Source organism: Candoia aspera, chromosome 6 (assembly GCF_035149785.1).
Source record: "Candoia aspera isolate rCanAsp1 chromosome 6, rCanAsp1.hap2, whole genome shotgun sequence".
NCBI classification, from domain to species: domain Eukaryota; kingdom Metazoa; phylum Chordata; class Lepidosauria; order Squamata; family Boidae; genus Candoia; species Candoia aspera.
The window spans coordinates 16,792,172-16,811,115 of record NC_086158.1 but is presented as its reverse complement, the minus strand read 5'-3'; the positions used below and the strand labels follow the sequence as shown (position 1 = coordinate 16,811,115).

General features: G+C 36.2%; 1 protein-coding gene across 8 annotated transcripts in view; it reads right to left on the bottom strand.

Annotated features, from left to right (window-relative positions):
* Positions 1-687: 687 nt before the first annotated feature.
* MECOM (MDS1 and EVI1 complex locus) overlaps positions 688-18,944 on the bottom strand; it is a 76,401-nt gene continuing 58,144 nt past the window's right edge. For all 8 annotated transcript variants that reach the window (XM_063306466.1, XM_063306468.1, XM_063306469.1 and 5 more), the window contains 7 exons: positions 15,503-15,669; positions 12,458-12,535; positions 8,839-9,008; positions 7,748-7,877; positions 3,648-3,884; positions 2,936-3,122; positions 688-2,230 (listed from right to left, as the gene is read on the bottom strand). In XM_063306466.1, the coding sequence (XP_063162536.1) occupies positions 2,108-2,230; positions 2,936-3,122; positions 3,648-3,884; positions 7,748-7,877; positions 8,839-9,008; positions 12,458-12,535; positions 15,503-15,669 (1,092 nt within the window). In that variant the 3' untranslated portion in view covers positions 688-2,107. The remainder of the gene's footprint in view (positions 2,231-2,935; positions 3,123-3,647; positions 3,885-7,747; positions 7,878-8,838; positions 9,009-12,457; positions 12,536-15,502; positions 15,670-18,944) is intronic.

Sequence of the window (18,944 nt, the reverse complement as noted above, 5' to 3'; positions counted from 1 at the left end):
GCTAAAACACTCTGCTGGCATATAAATTGTCAGATGATTTATGGCAACAACAATAAATTCCACAAATATTCTCTGATGCTGATGATGGTGAAACACGTCCAGTTCATGCATTTGAACTTCACCAATGGGGAATGGCAGCAAAAGACCCCTGTCTTGCACACATCAAGGCATCTAGCATCTATAGTAGACCATGATTTTGTCATTATGACAGAATAGGTAGCATGCAGCAGCACAACACAAGTATTAAAAAAGCAGAGTTTTGAGCAGTTTTAACTCTCCCCCCACCCCCAATTCTGCATTTGTAGGATGTTGGGCAAATGCATTCACCTAACTGATGGCTTTAAATTGGAGTTCTGTACTATGTTATGGCTAACTAAGCACATTTCTAAAACAAAATATTGTTGACAAATCCAAGCTCAATAGATAAGCCATTCTACAGAGGAAAAAAGAGGCCATGAAAACAATGCCCTCATTTTGATAATCCTTTATTTTTATTTTAAATTTGACCCTCCCATAATAATGTACTGAAATGCATAACAGTTACATTGTACAAAGCATTTAAGGAAAGTACCTTGACTTGCTGGTTATTTCAAAATGAGATAATAAACAAAAGGAAAGTAAAATCTGGCCCCTTACCAAAAGGCAAAATACACCCCCCTCCCTAGCCCTGCCCCGAAAATAACAGAATACAGTTAATCATTTATTTATTGGGTTTTTTTCTTTTTTAAACATAAGTTTGGAACACTTCATTTTACAAATAGGATTAACATGAACATAACATCACAAAGCTCGCAGACAACCAGCATAAAATATTGGGTACAATTTTCTTTTTCTTTACCAGAAGAATCATGCTTTCATGAAGGAAAAAAAAATTAGAATGCTTTATACATTTGAATCATTTTGCTTTATTACAAAAAAAATCTCTAAATTGCCTCTATTCATTATTTAATTTCAGTAAAATGGAAAAAAAATAGAGTAAAAGAGGAATGTAAGACTTTTCTTTTTCAAACACAGTTTGCACTCCTATATATGCAGATCAGTGTGCCTCCCTTTTTCCTTTTGAAGTCCATGGGTGCCCAGAAAAATGATAGTGGGGGGCGGTTTGGGGGGAACTGGACCAGTGCTATTCATTTCATATCAACAGTGCTACATTTAGCAAGAGTGCTTTTCTACTTAATCCACAAACAATTGTTTGCCAACAAATAAATACATGGTACACGCAACATCAAAAAAGAAGAGGAAGAGGAGGAAGAAATAATCAAAAGCAAGTAATAAACATGAACAAGACAAAAACGAGCAATGACGTGATTGTCTAAAATTAAAAATGCCTTCACAATGATAGGGGAAGCATTCATTGAATTATAGTGGTATGTTTGACGACCGTGGTCCATCATAAGTAAGATGCTGAAAGACTCACTTCCTTGGATTGCTGAACATCCAGATTTGGGTTTTTTTTTTACAATATACACAGACATCTTACATTATTGTCTCATGTGATTCTCTATTTTCAATTTATTTTTATAATGCAGTTCAGAAGGCAAAAGTTAAAGAGAGGACAAGATATTGCCACTAAATTCTAGGTTAATGGCTGATCTACAAAGGCTTTGTCTTCCTCTGTGGCTTGAAATGCATGAAGCAAAAATGAAGAAGACTGTATAGAAAAGCCTGTCTCAAATTGCTCTATATGAAAACAGAACAATCCCTCCCCCCCAAATGAATGAAACTATTTTTTTTTTTTTTGTAGTTTAGTGAAGTGCTCACATGAGTATGTAGCAATAGAACCTTAACCCCTAAGTCCCTCCCCAAACAGTGGAGTGGAAGACACATATTTCCCATCAAGGTCTATTTGATCCATCTATTCTGAATGTCGCATTGATCCTCAAAATGTCAGCAGCTGCCTTCACTGTGCAAAACAAAATATTGAGAATAAATAGTTTTTTTCTTCTTCTTCTTTTAAATCATTCAGTTTAAGGTCACCTGACTTTAAATGTGACCTGTCAGATTTCTAAGGCATTCTGCTCTGCAGTCTTTTTAGTCATTAGTCTTCTAGCAAAGAGCCTTGTTGCTAGTTCGGACTTAGTCCCAATCCAGTTAACATTTGACAGTGTCATACATGACTAATGGACTGGATGGCACCAGATTCTGCCGCAGCTCTTGCCATACTGTGCCACATGTTGGACGAAGAGTGTAGAGAGTCCTTGTCTGAGAGCGAAAGCATCATAGCATAGGCCTAAGTCAACGAGAAATAAGAAACGAATTGTAAAAGTTAATAATATTGTGCAGACGCATGATTCTCTCAATAATAGCAATTCACTTTTATGATGGTGCTTGATGACTATTTGGGAAAGTGTCTTGCTTATGTATCACACATCATTTTCCTACTAGGACTTAAGAAGCTTTGTGACAAAAAACCTACAAGGGCAGTGCATTCTTAAACTTCCTATCCCTGAGATACATAGAAAAGGTGAAACGAACACTGAACCTAGCTCTTCACCGAGTGGGAACACTGAGAACCCAGCCACTCCAGTTCCGATAACCAGTGAACAGGAACAGACTCTCTTATTTACTTTCCGGAAGTAACTATGAAGCATTACAATAGGATAGTTTAAAACCAGTGAGAGGAAAAGGTTTCAGATTGTGGTTGACAGCAAGCATCAGGATTAATGCTGATGCTAACCTGGGATTTTTTTTTTCCCCTGGAGGAGAGAGGTCCGAGGAAGGAGGACCAAATGTTCCCATGATTTACACTTAGAAATTTCACCCACAAGACCCCCTGGTCAGTTGGATTTGAAGCTGGATAAAATACTTGGCTGTTTATTATCCTACCTTCCTCATCCCTTATTCTCAGCCCTCCCGCGTTTTGATTTCCTCTGGATTAGGCTGCTAATTGCATTTCCTTAGTTGCCATCTTCTGCATTTCCTAAAGGACTTTTACCTGGGATTTGGACTTGCGATGCAATGGCTGTTTTAAGTCTTCTGGCAAATGGGAGGTGGTGAATGCTGCCAATTCAGTTTTATTGAACTGGTTTTCTTCTAGTTTCCTCACTTTGAGACTATCGGTGAAGTGCCTTATATGGTCCAAAGCAGAAAGTCCAGTTTTATTAAACTCATCTTCCTTATACCTACAAAAAAGAGCCCCAAGACTGAGATAGGATTTGTTTTAAATAACAATCACTGGTGATTTTTCTTTTTCCTTTTTCTTTTTTTTAAATACGCAATTGAAACATTTTGTCTGATTCTTCCTGATACTAATAGTAGACCTGGGGAAAAGTCAACATTATTTTTAATCATATGTTTAACCATATCACTGATTTCAATAAAAGAAAATATAGGTACTTTTCTTTAGAACACACTCACTCCTTGGAAAGTTCTTTTGTTATGTAGATATTTCTCTATTCCAAGCCTTTGTGGAAATTGAAAAATTAATAAAAACATATAGTGTACCCAGACAGTATTTGGGTATTATTGTATGTAGATGGGAAAAAACTGCTTCAGCCTCTTCAATGACGTTAAATATATAATACCATTGAAGAGGCTGAAGCAATTGTTCCCCATCTACATACAATAATACCCAAATACTGTCTGGGTACACTATAAGTTTTTTTTTCCCCCAGATGTTTGATTCTATCATCAAGATAAGAACCTACCTGCCAGGAGAGGATTTGCAATTTATTTCCAAAGCATTTGCTTCTTCAAAATCACCCTCTGTGGCCTCTTCACATATGTTACTTGTTGCAAGTTCTTTAACTGGCTTCCCTGTTATTTCACTTTCTTCATCTTCCTCATCCATCATTACTTCATCTTCTGCTTCTTCGTCTTCCAACAAGTCTGAATTCTGGCTCACTACTGGGGTCTTTTCGTCCTTAAAATGGCTTCCATTCATTCTTTTAAAAAGTAAAAATGATCAGTCAGCACAAAACGAACTGCAGACAGTTTTAGATACAAGGTTTTTGTTTTCCACATTTTGTTTTTCAGGGGTAATAAGTCTGCTGTAATTAAAATCCATACTATTTAGCCTGGTTCACTAAGGTGCCAGTATTTCTTAGAAATTTAATTCATATTTATTTATTTAATTAATTAATTTTTGTCCTGCCTTTATTATTTTTATAAATAATTCAAGGCAGCGAACATACCTAATGCTCCTTCCTCCTCTATTTTCCCCACAACAACAACCCTGTGAGGTGAGTTGGGCTGAGAGGGAGTGACTGGCCCAAGATTACCCAGCCGGCTTTCATGCCTAAAGTGGGACTATCCCAACAGAACTGACAATTGTGAAGATAACACAAGGATTGTGAGGAAAATTTAGATTAGATCAGATCAGATCAGATCAGATCAGATCAGATCAGATTAGATTGATGGTAGGTAGGTAGGTAGGTAGGTAGGTAGAGATAGACTATTGTTTTAGATTACTACATTCTTCATATCAGAATTCCCATCATATTCAACACTAGCTTAAGATGAAATTATTCATTTCATCTCCTGTCTGCTACTGCACTATTTCCCACAGAAAGATGCTCAAAGCAGCTTCTGCAGACTACTGCACAATGATGTCTGTCAGTACAGGATAATTATCTCCTATTCTGTGAGAGTCATGAAATAACCATGAATTATGGGTGCTCTGATGTCTTCAAAGGATAGACAACATTTTTGTGGAGTGAAGGGCTGAAATTAAATTAGGTTATATTGTGGGAGAAAGTGGGATTTGGGTGGAGATGCCTTTGTTTTTAACTGTGATACACCTATTTATAGGTCTTCTGTTTGCTTTCTACCTCAAATAGGAGGAAAGTTTTCAGCAATCATAGAGGGCCCAAGAAACAGAATTATTTCAGAGGAATAGTACAATGTAATTTTCACTAACAGTAACATGCATCATCCAATTATAACCTCACTTATATTTATATGAAGGACTTCTCACTTAGAACCTTGCCATATAGGATTTAGCAATGTCCATTGTGTTGGGGCAGTGAAGTACATTACAAATACTTTGACGTAAAATGGAATCAATCATCATCTTAAGCACATTATATTCCAAAATGGATTGAACAAACAATCATGTGAATTGTTGACATTGTTTAATATTATACAGTAAGAATTTAATTATTTAGTTGTATGAATCATTCTCTGTCGTTTTCCTCAGAGATAAGCTCTGATTAGCCTGACTTCACTTTAACTCAAATGTGTAAATAAACAGCCAATAGGAAATCTTTAGGCCTACCCAACCCATTCCCTAGAACCAAATTATTCTTTTGAAATGTAAAAAGAATGTTATTTCTCCTGTGACTATGTTTAGTTTTTCCTATAACTAGTCTATTTGGCTAAAGAGAATGAAATCACACCAGAAATTATCTCATCATTGTCAAAATCATGTAGTGCTGCCCACAATTAAGTTTGGACTCATTTGGAAAGTTTGTATCTTCACAGCTCACAATATATTTCTTAATTTACCCCATAGAAGAAAAATAACCAATCAGAAATCATCCAATAACCAGTAAGTATACAGGAGCTATAAAGCATGTAGAAATCTGTTGGAAAGATCAGCAAGAACTGCTCATCCTTTTAGTAGAGAATATTTTTGGCATGTTTCATTAGAGTGCCCTGCTAGTATGTTTTGGATAATCATAAGAATTATGAGTCATAAATCAGGGACTGCCAGATGGCAAACTTCAACAGTTGGAGAATATTTCTTGTGAATAGTACTTGGATTTAAATACAAAAAAATATAAACCATATGATTAAAAAAGCCAGATTTACTAATTACATTTTTATATGTCCTAATTCCCCAAGTATGAAATACATATTAAATGTAATCTAAAAATGATATATTTTGAAAGAAAACACTGAAAGATCCAGTGTTTTCTTCTTACAGACTCTTCCTACATAAGGATATCTTGAAACCAGATGTGAAACATACTAAAACATGGCCATGGTGTGAGAACAAAATTTCAATATGCATGTAATTACAAAGATTTGTCTTCATCAATATAGGCCTATTGATCCCAGCATTAAAGTAAGTAAGAAACATAAAAAGGGAAATACTAAACAGTGTGCAATAACTACCTTTGTGATGCAAAGTATGCAGATATAGTTATGCCAACTTATTTAAGATGATGCATTTTTATAGAAATTTAAAAAACTATATCAAAAATTTTGGGAGCCAAGGGTCACACTTGACCTTTAAATGATTTGCTGTGTGTCACTCTAAAAAATAAATAGGGTCAAAGCAAAGATATGGCTGGGGCCAAGAAAACTGAAATATGAAATAAATTGAATTTAATTTAATCAAATATAGTTAAAGTTCCCTTCTGTCACTTTAAAATTTACAAATTCAGCAGAATTTCTGAAAAAACTCCGAGGACCATACTCAGGACTGTGGGGAGTCAAGACCAATATCCTCATAACCTCAATTATACATCTCTGAATACATACTTTTAAGAAAGACTACAGTTTAATTGAAATATACTGCTTGTATTGTGATCATATTGCTACAAATCTGAAGTACGAATGGTGGAAAACTCCCTATATTGTTTTATAATCTGGTGAGGAATTAATATGAGTATTTAGCATGCATGGTTGACACTTTCTTTAGAAAGGTTAGTACTGGGGAGAACTGGGGCATATATTCTCATTTGTGTTAAATAATTATTCATTAGGTATGCATCCTTGCCAGCTGTTGTTCTCAGAACATAAGGCAGTCACCAATAGTTCAGCCTGATATCATACTTCATTAGGGATGCTGTTCTGATATTTTATTTCTCTAAGAAATCAAGCATCTTATTAAAGATGTATTGTCTTCTGCAGCAGTGTTCCTAGAGATACTGAAGTAGGTATCATAAGGAATACTGGCTGTGAATAAAGTCTGCCATATCAAGAGGAACAAGGAGGGGAAAATCTCCAATCTCATCAGTTGATTTATAAGAGTTGATTTATTCCAGCCTGCCATTTCATAAGATCTGTAGTTGGTGAAATATTGTGGAGCAACTATGTGGTCCACTCCACATGTTACAAATATCTCCCTATATTATATATGGTCTGGAACAATTTCGAATTTCTGGATTTAATGTGCAAAACTAAGTGAAAAATGAAAACCTGATGCAAATTTTTGAAAGGCTGAGCAATATCATAGAAGCCAATTAAACAGCCAATTATCACAAAAGCATTATTGATTTTAGTCCCAATTCTCAATTTGGACAAAATTGTAATCTTCTTTTGTACTAATCTAGTTTGAAAATTAAACAGTTGAAAGCTGTTGATATATTTGGACACTTCTGGTCAGAATACCAGATTTTTATTTAGAATTTAACTATTTTGGTTATGCTGATATCATTACATTTTACTTTGATAACCATCAAGGAGATTCAAACTTATATCCAGACCCAAGTTATTGGGAGTATCACATCAGAATATATTGCTTTGACTATGTAGAAAACACAACAAAAGAACAAAAAGCTTAAATAAATTTGTTCTACATGTTTAAAACTGTAAAAGAAAGGTTGATGAAATGTTTTGAGTAAATTTTGAGAGTTCAAGTTTATAATGGAAGGACAATAATGTATATTTTGTATTTAATAGGCACATTCTATTTATAAAGTCTGCGTAATCAGCCCAATGAAACTATGTCTGGTATTCCAACATTTACTTTAAAGTAAATCTAACTTAGTATTGCCTAATTTCTTTAGAAAATGAGCTGGAAAAACACAGTCAGAAAAAGACTGTCATTAAGTCCAACAGTAGAAAAGTGACATCTTACCTTTCCTCTGAATTATTGTGATTGCTATTCCCAATGAAATTCCGAATTTCTGTAAAGTATGAGTCTTCTTTATCGTCTAAGATAGCCCCTGTGCTTTCAAGTTCAGAGTGAGGTGAAGATGTAGCAGTACCTTTACCAAAAAAAAAAAAAAAAAAGCAAAGATGTATAGACAAAAACTTATTTGGTTTTGAGGAGGAGGAAGATGCACAACTTTTGTAAGCTTGTGTGGCAGGTTAAAGATTGCACTTCAAAAGTCAGCAGGGACAGGACCTATTCTGGGGCAGGTTTGGAAGCTTCTTGGGCTGAAATTGAAGTTTTGTTTCTTAATCCTACAAAACCACCCAACATACAGAGAAAAAAAAAATCTTTAGCCACCCTTCCACTCACTTTGGAAGGGTTCTGGGATCCACAAAAGGGATGCTAGTAAGTGACATCTTTAACATCCCTATAATATTCCTTGTTCAATTGACAAGTCTTCTTAGGGACAGCTCACATGCTGAGAACATAATATCCAAATCTCACTGAAGTTTTTAGGCATCGCTAAGTGTCTCCTTATGACTGTGAACACTTGATGCATGTATCTGACATTTCTGTGTTCAAATTCCTCTCTCTAAAAAAAGTTCTGTACCTGTTTAATAGTACACAAATGATTTAATTGACTGTGTTTGGGACGTCTAGATAGTGGTACTTACTCTTGTGTATAACATTCTACATAGTTGGGTAAGTGAAAAAAAAAAGGATTATCAGACTATTAGTTCTTACTAGGAAGGAACTCTTGCCTAGGCTCTGGGGGCTGTACCCAAAGCTTTGGGATACCATGCACAAGTTCAAGCTTGATGTTGTGCAGTACATGTTGTCTTAACTTTATGGTGAAAATCTAAGGATAGAATTTAGATTTCTGGTAAAATTTTAATATTTTTAAATTGTGGATTTCAAACTCTAGCTTTTAAAAAAAAACACAGAAAAATCATTGCAATTGTCTTGAGATGGAATGAGTGGGTTCCAATACAATTAAAATGCTACTGGCAATCTCTTTGTAATCATGAACTTCAATAAATACTTTAGTATTAAAAAGAAAGGTAGTCACCTACCAGACATGTTGCCATTTTCATGTTTTTTGAGATGTCTGTCTAAGTTGGTTTGTTGGCCAAAGCACCTATCACATAAATGGCATTTAAAGGGTTTCTCCTTGTTGTGGATGTTACGGACATGTCTTTGCAGATTAGATGATATGCTGAAAGACCTGTCACAGTATTTGCATCTGAAAATAAATATCAAATATGGAAGGGTATATCACTAGAACAAAAACCAGAAATACTCTACTCACCTAAAACAGAGGTTTTAAAAAAAAATGTTATTTCCAGATACCAACAATGTGGTAATTCATCATTCTGCTTTATTCTATAAACCTCCATTGCAGTAGGTCTTGTGAATGCAGTGATAGCACCTGAACAGCAAATAGTTTGAATACTGTAACCAGCAGGAACCCACTCCCATCAGGAAGGGCAACGCTGGAGGAATGTATTTCTTCTTTTCTTTCATAACAGTACAAATAGCAACCCTGAAGCAAAGACGCACCTTACTCCAGCATTTTTTTTCTCAAAGTGGCCAACCAGATGTCTCTGGAGTGCTCACACACAGAAGATGGCTGCCCCATAGTGAAGGCATTATTGGGTCTTAAGGACTAATAGACCTTGAAAGATCTATCCGCTATGAATTTATCCAATTGTTTTAAAAAGCCATTCAGGTTAGTAGACATCATGGCTATGATAATGAATTCCACAGGTTAATTTTCTGCTGTGAAGAGCTGTTTTTTTTTTCCTGCTTGTTTTACATGTCCTTCCAAAGGCTTCATTGGATGACACTTGATCTTAAAGTTTTGAAAGAGGGAGGAAAACTCCTCCCAGTCCATTTTCTCCATCCCAGCATTTTTTCAGTTCTGCCTCTTCCCAAACTGTTCTGTAATCCACTTGTAGGATATTGTATGCAGACCCTACATCTCATACAATTCTGTTTGAAACATTTCCAATAATTTTGTGCATTTAACAGACCAACTGTTAACTCCCTTTTTCTTAAAACACATACATGTATGTATATAGCGCATACAAAAAGTTTTTCAATTCAACTTAAATGAAGAAACATGGTGTTTCAGAGTTAAACATGCATAACTTACAGATAATATGTTCCTAATGAATATGTTAAAATGTATGGTACCAAAGCTTTGAATGATCAAAGAAACACAAGACTTTGTTTTGTGCCATTGTCAATATGGTAAAATTAAGCAGTCTGAGTAGAACACATGAAACAAATGGCTTCTAAGGCTTGAATAAGGTAGGCATGGCACTTTCCTCCCCATTCAAGATTATACTGTGTGATAAAATTGTCCTTGAAGAATTAGCTTGTTCAATGGCTAATCCTGGAGGAAATTCAGTTATCTCCCCAAATGCAGAAATAAACAATCCAAAACTTTAATATCATGCCAAAATGAGTAATTTAGTCTATCACTTGGGTACTAGAGGCATCAATTTTCATATTCTGCAGTGATTTGAAATCCCCAAAGCCTTTACTGTATTGCTTTTTAAGCCATTACTAAGACATGCTATAACTATTCCAAATTTTCTAGCTGGCAACTGGCCAACAGTCTACATCAACATCATTCCCTCCCTTCTCCAATCGTCTATTTCTCCTGTACTTCAAAAAATCTCTGTTACTTTGTGTGTTAAGTCAATTATTCAGGGAAGATATTATGCATTACATCGCTAATTGTTTCTGGCTCTTAGGCAGCAGAAACGCATAACAGGTTTTAGGACACCATTTAAAACATGAATTAAGTCACATAAAAGCCCACTTCTCACATAAATTCAGGACTAAGGAAAATCTGTCCCAAGCAATGTACTTTTTCTCCTTTGTTTGTAAGGCAAAACAAATACCAATGTATTTTGTTCTCTTAGAATAGGAGATGAGTTCCTTCCCACTGATTTCATGAAATAAAAGTTGAGTACGATTAAAATTATTTTCTCGTTTGACTATATGAATAGTCTCCATGTGTCTTATTCCCATGAGGTCTCCTGGTTAAGTCCCATGGAGATCAATGGAACATACCAGCAGAGAAGTAGTTCAAAAGAGAAAGACATGATGATTAGTCCACTAACTACCCATGTTTTTGAAGAAAATAGTAGGATAAAAATGCATGCAAGAATAAACATTAATCTTCATTAAAAACAAAAGAAAGAAAAGAACAAATAAAATAGGGAGTTTTCTAGAGTGAGTGAATAAATACAGAAATCAAACAATGCTTAATAATCAAAATCGCCTTTCTAGAATATTGTATTTAAATAAAATGTGAATATTGCTCATTTATTTTTATCATTTAAAAATTGATATTTAAACTGGATAGTCAGAGCAAAACTCAGGGGGGAAAACCTATTTAACCATCCCTGAAATGGGCCATTGCTTATTTATTTATTTATTTTAGAGGGCCACCCAACTCCTGAAGACTCTAGGTGGTGGTACACAATATTGAAACAATAGAAGCCAGAGAGAGAGAAAGAAAGAGAGAAAAGAGAGAGAATGGCAATGCTCATCCTGGAAGAAAACATTTAGCTAATATATAAAATCCTAAAAAGGCCTTGTTAACCCAAGGCCTGGGGGAAAAGTAATGTTTTCGGAGACATTTTAAAGATGGTCAGGATGGAGTCTTACAGATCTGCTCTGCCTGTGCCCATTTTCTGTACAGGATAGAAATTATTGGAGATAGATAGTCCTATGCTAGGAAGGGCTTTATAGGTGGTAACCAGTATCTTGAATTGCATCTGGAAGCTAACCGGAAACTAGTGGAGTAGTGGTATTATATGGTGATATCATGGCATGCCCATCATTGCCCATGCAGCCACATTCTGGACCAGCTGCAGATTCTGAGTAGTCTTCAAGGGCAGCCCCATGTAGAATGCATTGTGATAGTCCATACATGAGGTGACTAGGATGAGTCCCAGGAATAGGCTTAACCAGTGCACAGATGAATCTATGTAAAGGCCCTCCTGGCCACAGCTGCCTCCTGCTCTTTGAGCAGGCTGCAAATCTAGGACCTCCCCTCCCAGTTTGTGCATCCCTTCTGAATGGTGAAGTACTACCTCCTCCAGGACTAAAGATGAACGCTTTCTGGAAGCAGGAGACAGATGTCCACAGTCACCCATTCTGGAGACTATTGCTCCTCATCCAGACCTTTACAGCTTCCAGACACTGGAACAACACTTAGACAACATCACTTGGGCAGTCAGGGTCAAGTATGTGGCATACTGATGGTACCTGACCTCAAACTGATGGGTGCCCTCACCTAGCACCTTCATGCGCATGTTAAACAGAAAGGGCAGGAGTGGATCTGAACAACGTTATCTGTCATATAGCTAAAATATTCCTCACAAGTGGCTGGCAGATAGTTCTGAGGCTTGACCCTTCCCATCAGGGAATGACTCACCTTAAACAGAGTCCCAGATGACCATCCATGGACACATGAGAGTTAAAAAAATAACTATATTTTGCTGCCCTACTGCAGTCTGTTTCTGTACATATTAGTTACAAAGTTTTGCTGGTGAAAGGCTGAAGCTGCAACTCTGATATAGCATACTGACAATAATCTTTCTCAAATAAGAGACTCACAGTTATTTCTGGCCCTACCCCTGCCAGATATATACCAATCCATTTATCTTGTACCTGTATGGCTGTTCTCCAGTGTGTGTCCTCAGATGACGAGTCAGATTTGCAGACCTTGGAAAAATCTTGCCACAGTATCTATTATTAGAAAGTAGTTAATAATAATTTATTTTACATTATATAAAGAAATTGCAGACCTAGCTGTTAATTTCAAACTGATCATGAACATAAGCATTTCTAGGATCTTTTAATATTTCTGAAAACAGATACGATAAATACATAAAAATCCTTATGAATTGAAGTGGTGATTTACCAAAGTATCTATGGACAATATCTGAGAAACAAGCTTTCAGTTTAATATTCACTTTAAAATACAATTCTGATAATGTGTTGGAAATATATTTTTCAGGGGCTCAGAATTTGGGGTTGATGGAAACTTATTTTAAATTGTTTGTTATATCCAGTGTATTATAATGTATATAGTCACTACATTACTGAGACCCACTCCATTAAGGTTCTATAAAGATGTGCTATGAAAGAAGCTGACGCATTTAGGAATATTAAATAAACTGATATGCCAAATATTAAACATATATGCTATCATTCTGATAAAGATCTGGGATATAAGCAGCAGATTTTAAAAAATACAAATAATAGAAATAGAACCTTGAAATAGCAGCAGCAGATTATTTTATGAAAACAAGAACATCTTCCAGAAAGTATTTATGAAAAAGAAATGCTAAAGGTATTTTTAAAGAAAAGTGAATTTTACTTTTTGACCAGGCAAAGCTAATCTGAGATAATGCTATCTTTTCAAATCCACATCTTTCTTATGAATATGTCCCTGCATGAAGACAGTTGACACTACATAAGGTGGGCATGAATTGTGAACTAGAAGATTTACTTGTATAGTAAAAGTCAGTTGTGCACAATGTGAAATGGACAAGATAACGTCATGTTGTGACACACGTCCATTGCTCACAGACATTCATTCCTGGCATTATTTAAATTCCTCCTCCCACTTGCTGCCAACAAGCTATCCTTAATCTTTATTAGATAATGCATATGTTGTGCTAAAATTGCTGTGTGTCATCCCTTCTAAGCTATACATTTGGTCTTTTTGGTATAAGTCTCATAATCACCACAGTAAAAGGTGTTAGTGTGTGAGTGTATGCCAGGCAAACTAGTTAAGTATTTCTGGATTTATCTGCAAAACCTCTGAGAATCCCAACCTAATTTCTTGAAACTTTTTCTGGAATCACAAAGGAGGAAACAAAATAACTACCTGTGATGCCTATTTCCTTTTCCATAATGTTTGTCATACCAGAGAGTAAACAGATACTGTATATACCTGCAGATAAACTGAGAATTTTAGGTGACAAAATACACCCCCCCAAATTAAAAAAATTGACTTACTCTCGGATGGGCATATCCATGAGTATATACAGTAGGCTGTTCCCTCAGCTTTTTAAAAGTACCTGTATATCCTGTACATACTCAAAAATAAGCTCAGCCGTGGATAAGCAGACCCTCAAACTTTTAAGCAAAATACCATGGAAAATATGCCACCCACAGATAAGATGATTGTGAAAATTGAAACATGAAAATGCTGAGGGTCTGCTTATCTGGGGGTGGTGCATTTTTCATGGTATTTTGGTTAAAAATTCGAGGGTGGACTTAGCCATGGATGGGCTTATGCGTGGGTATATATGGTAGTAAACTTATGATAACAACCTTGCTTAATTTATATGATACTAGCCATTGTTACATTTTGCAAAGGCTGACAGATGCTGGATAAATAACAAAATGCAAAATTAGGAAACAACAGCAAATCCATGGAAGCTGCAGATGAGTTTGCCAATGTCTCTCAAGTATGAGAATGGCAATCATATTTCTGGTAACTTAATGGCTGTGAACTGTCTTTATAGTTATACTTATTTCAGTGGAATCAGAAGTGTAATTTCCTTTCCACTGCTACCATAGCAGTAACCCTAATCCAGTATTAATTATTTGGCAACTCTTTAATTATATTTCAATCATGAATGTGTGATTCTCATCAAGAAATGCATCTATCCACTTTGTTTTCATCATTCCACACAAATTAAGAGAGCCAAATAGGCCAAATTCAATGTCGGGTGAGTCACTTCAGGTGAGATGGGCGGCCATATAAATTTGATAAACAAATAAATCAATTTCACAAGGCCAAATAATAAAATTAGTCATTTTAGACATATAACATCTCAATCTCTCTCTGTGGTACATCTCTAAAAAAATACACATGTACTATTCTTTTTTCTTTTTTTTTTCCTTTTAAAATGGTACCTTCAATGGTTAGGTACAGATGTTTCCATCTATTAAAAAATGCCCAAACTCTTAAAATTGTTCCAGACAGGGTGAGTGGAAACTTGGTAACCTGTCAAGGGCATTACCAGATTATTCACTACTTAAATTCTGACCAATTTTGAAAATCAGATTTGCACTATAATGAGCTGTGAAACTCATGAAATTTAGAGGTCAAGAAAAAGACTCCTTTTTAAGTTAGCAAATGGTTTTCCACTTAGGGCCTAAGAGACTACAGATATCTGTATGCTTGATCCAACTCTGAGACAAAACTTCCATTGATTTCTTTAGGAAGATGTTGATTTGAGCTAAAGATTTGCAGTGACAACTTTGGTTTTTCTCACATCTCCTAATCATTCACAGATCTTGTGAATTTTCCCTTCTGGCATTATCAAAGAAAAGACCAAGGGGAAAACAGTCTTGCAATTCATGATCAGGGGAAAAAAAAATGATGAGGGAAAAGATCACACAATAATATAAAGGTGATGGGGAAATTTTGGAACAAGTCTGTGTATGTAATGTTTTGGCCTCATTTATCAAGCTCATGGTAATGTAGGACAAATTCCTCCCATAATTGCAAACAAACACAAAATCAAGCACTGTGCCCATGTCTTGCTGAAGAAAGAACCTTTTAAAATGCCAGTGACCCACCATCATCCCTATTAATCATCCGAGTTTGAGTAATTTCTAAAGTAAACTGCTGCTCGCAAGAGAGAGGAGACAGTAGGAAGAAACTGTTGGGGGTAATTAGGATGTAGAATTTACCTGCAGGTATAGCGTTCTTTCCCCTTGCGAAGAAGATTCTCCGGCAAGGTGTTGGGAGGGGCTCTGAAGTTGAACATGGAAGGGACAGACTGAATGAGGTCACCCGCTTCTGGTTTCAGGTTGCTAAAGCTCTCCAGCTTTTCAGCCATGTTTTCTATGGCAGACATCTGCAAAAAGGGGAAGATACTGTGAATGCAAATTCTTAGATATCCAAAATAATATAGGAAAGTTAAAGATTACTCAAAAGTCTTCATTTTTAGAACAGCATATCATATTAATTAGACCTGTTGAGACAGAGCAGTTGGGTATTTTGTCAGAAGAGAGTTTTGTTATTAAATTTATTTACTATTAAATTTATACACCTCCCATCTCACCATAAAAGTGACTCTAACATTGAACTTTTCTATTTTAATAACACAAGTAATTTCTTTCATACATGTTCTTTTATTCTGATACAAGGAGGACTAGATTTGAGCCAACTGAATGGTAGAATTTTGTTAAGGATTTCTCAGTCTCTTACAAAACTACAACAACCTTGTGTGAACGTTAATGCACTTATTTATGTTTATATTTTGAGCCCAATCCCAGGTTATTCTAGTGACCACCTTTTCCCATGAACCTCAGTGCTTTTCTGTCATGCAGGGCTCATTCATGGCAATGACAACTATTCTTTATGCAGGAAGAAAGATATATTTGTGTCATCTCTCTGCCCCTTATTTCAATTTTAAACTGTATGAAACACCAGCAAGGGAATGGAATTCCTTTTCCCATTCCTTTGAAAGTTTTGTCTCAATTTAAAAGGATTTGTTTTGTCTCAATTTAAAAGGACTTTACTTTTTGTGGGTGTTTGTTTGTGTGCCTTTGAGTCAGTGTTGACTCCTGGTAACTGCCTGGACTAATCCCTGCAGTTTTCTTGGCAAGGTTTTTCAGAAGTGGTTTGCCATTGCCTCCTTCCTAGGGCTGAGAGTGACAGACAGCTGGCTTTGTGCCTAAGGTGGGACTAGAACTCATGGTCTCCCGGTTTCTAGCTTGATGACTTAACCACTACACCAAACTGGCTCCCGCCTTACATATTACACCTGTACATTTCAATTTCATTACGCCTGTGATGGCTTGTACCAGTGGAGCATGGTATCATCCCATTGCTTTAATTCAAGAGCTTCCTTGGAATTTCTCAACTCATATCTAAGACAGGCTTGCATAGAACTGCCTTCTCCTCTGCAGTTACCTGGGAAGTACCCTTATGGAATAGCTCTGCATGAGCAAATCCAAATGGATAGTACTTCTGATCCAAGGATCATGTCCAGAAATAAGATAAAGCTACCTTTTTATGATGCCTGTTTCTGCTTTAGTTCAGCCACCTTTTAGTTGTCTCAGGGTTTGAGAGACAGAGGATTGACTTATGCACAAATAGGCATTTCTCATATGCCTATTTAAATACATTTATCAAGTGTCTATGATGTCATGTTCCCATCACAGATTTAAAACCATGGATATCACTTCGTCGTAACTTCCAGTTAACTTTATACAGTACACTCAGCTATTGATTGCTGCGTGCACTGTAATCATGTGCAGAGGAATCAAGGAATGAAGTACATTTCTGAGCCATTTATTAGGATTCTATACAATGAAATGTAGTTCTTTCTGTTTAATTAAAATCAAGTATGTATAATGAAACTAGCTTCTTCCTGACTGTCTGTGAAAATATGTGTAAACTGCCATGTGAAAGTTGTCAGAAGAATAACTTTTACTGGCTATTCTACACTACTTATATGTTCACCAATGTATGCCGATCATGCTCCAGTTTTAAGCGCACCCATTTCGGAGTTTCTTTAAATGCAGTGCAACTTACTTCTTAGTAAACCTGTACTGTATATCCCTAAAAAGAAAACCGCAGAGGAGAACTGAGACTGACCAATAAGAAAGAAGAGGGAAGTATCAAGTGCTACCAGATGTGATCATCCATAATGGAATGTTAGAAAGCACAATTATGCCACAAAGCATAATGTGATGAAAAAATCACACTGCTGGAAACAATTCTAAATAAAGTAGCATTCCATTAAGTTAAGAATTATGCATATCATGGTTCATCTTCACAATTCATGTTAAATAGCCATACATTTTCTTATGTGCTTTCTTTTATCACTGTTGTTCAACAGAACATTACTCAGCTGCAATGAATGTGTAAAATCACACTCCTTATTCCAAATGATTGTTGAATTAGCCTCCATAACACTGACATCCACAAAACCATGGGTGGCAATTAGAAAAGAAAGATAGCTGCTTGCAAACCTGATTTGCTTCTTTTTTATACTGCATTCACACAAGCTCCAACGTTACTTATCATTCATAGAAAGTTACATGGAAAAAGGGTCATCTGGCTTACATTTTCAAATTAAGATACAAAGTGATTAGGATAATTTGGATGGTGCTGCTCTTTTTCCTCCAAAATAAACATTTGCTTGCTTTGCTGAATGATTATTCATATTCTGCTAGAACTAATTTTTTTCCCCTCTGCTGCCTATAGCCTATCTTCTCATTTCATACTCAGACTCCTAACACCGAGTACAAATTGCAATGTACAGGGTACCACTGCCAATTTGCCAAATGTCTTTCATCAAACATCATGCAAAAGGAAAAAAAAATCTCAGAGGAAAGTCAAGATACATTTACTTGTCAGGAGACAAATGGGAAAGCAGAGGGAAGCAGTAAGGGCTCAAAGCTCTGGGGTTTGATTCATAATCACTCAGCTGCTAAAACATTCTCCAAAGATGGAAGTGGACAGGGCATTTGTCAATATGAAGGGTTTTGACGGGTACTGATCGTAGGGCCAAGATAGGTAATGATGATGGTAGGTTGGGATAGGAGGTAATTTTATCCTAGTAGAGCATGCTCATTACTGGTCCACAGAGTTCTGCTTTATCTTAGCACTTTTCACTCATTCCTATTTTTCTCTCCAGAATCAGTCAAAGTTACATTTCCCACTGCATTTAACCCCTTCTAACTGTTAGTGAGCTAAGAATTTTGCTTTGATACTAACTTCAGGAGTTGCAGAAGGGCAATGCTTTTGGCTAATTAGTGATGACCCCTGGAATAGGAGACCATCTTTTTGCAGGAGGACATGCAACTGGAAGGATGAGATACAGCTCTGTAAGGTTTGAGCCTGCTTCTGACTCTGAAAACGAAACTTATCTGGAGTCAGAAGGGGAAAACAAAACTTATCAGGAGGGACTTGGAGAATTAAAACCCAGAAGTGGCTCAGCAGAGCGGGAGAAATCAAAGACGCTGATTAGTCATACTTCAGAGGGAGAATTAATTCCTCCAATCAGCACTCGAGAAAGTTGAGCACAGAAGTGCACTAATCAAAAGGCAGCCCGATTGGTTGCAGGTGAGAAAAGGCACAGAAAGGATTGCTTAAAATGGCAGGTGTGCCAAGAGCAAG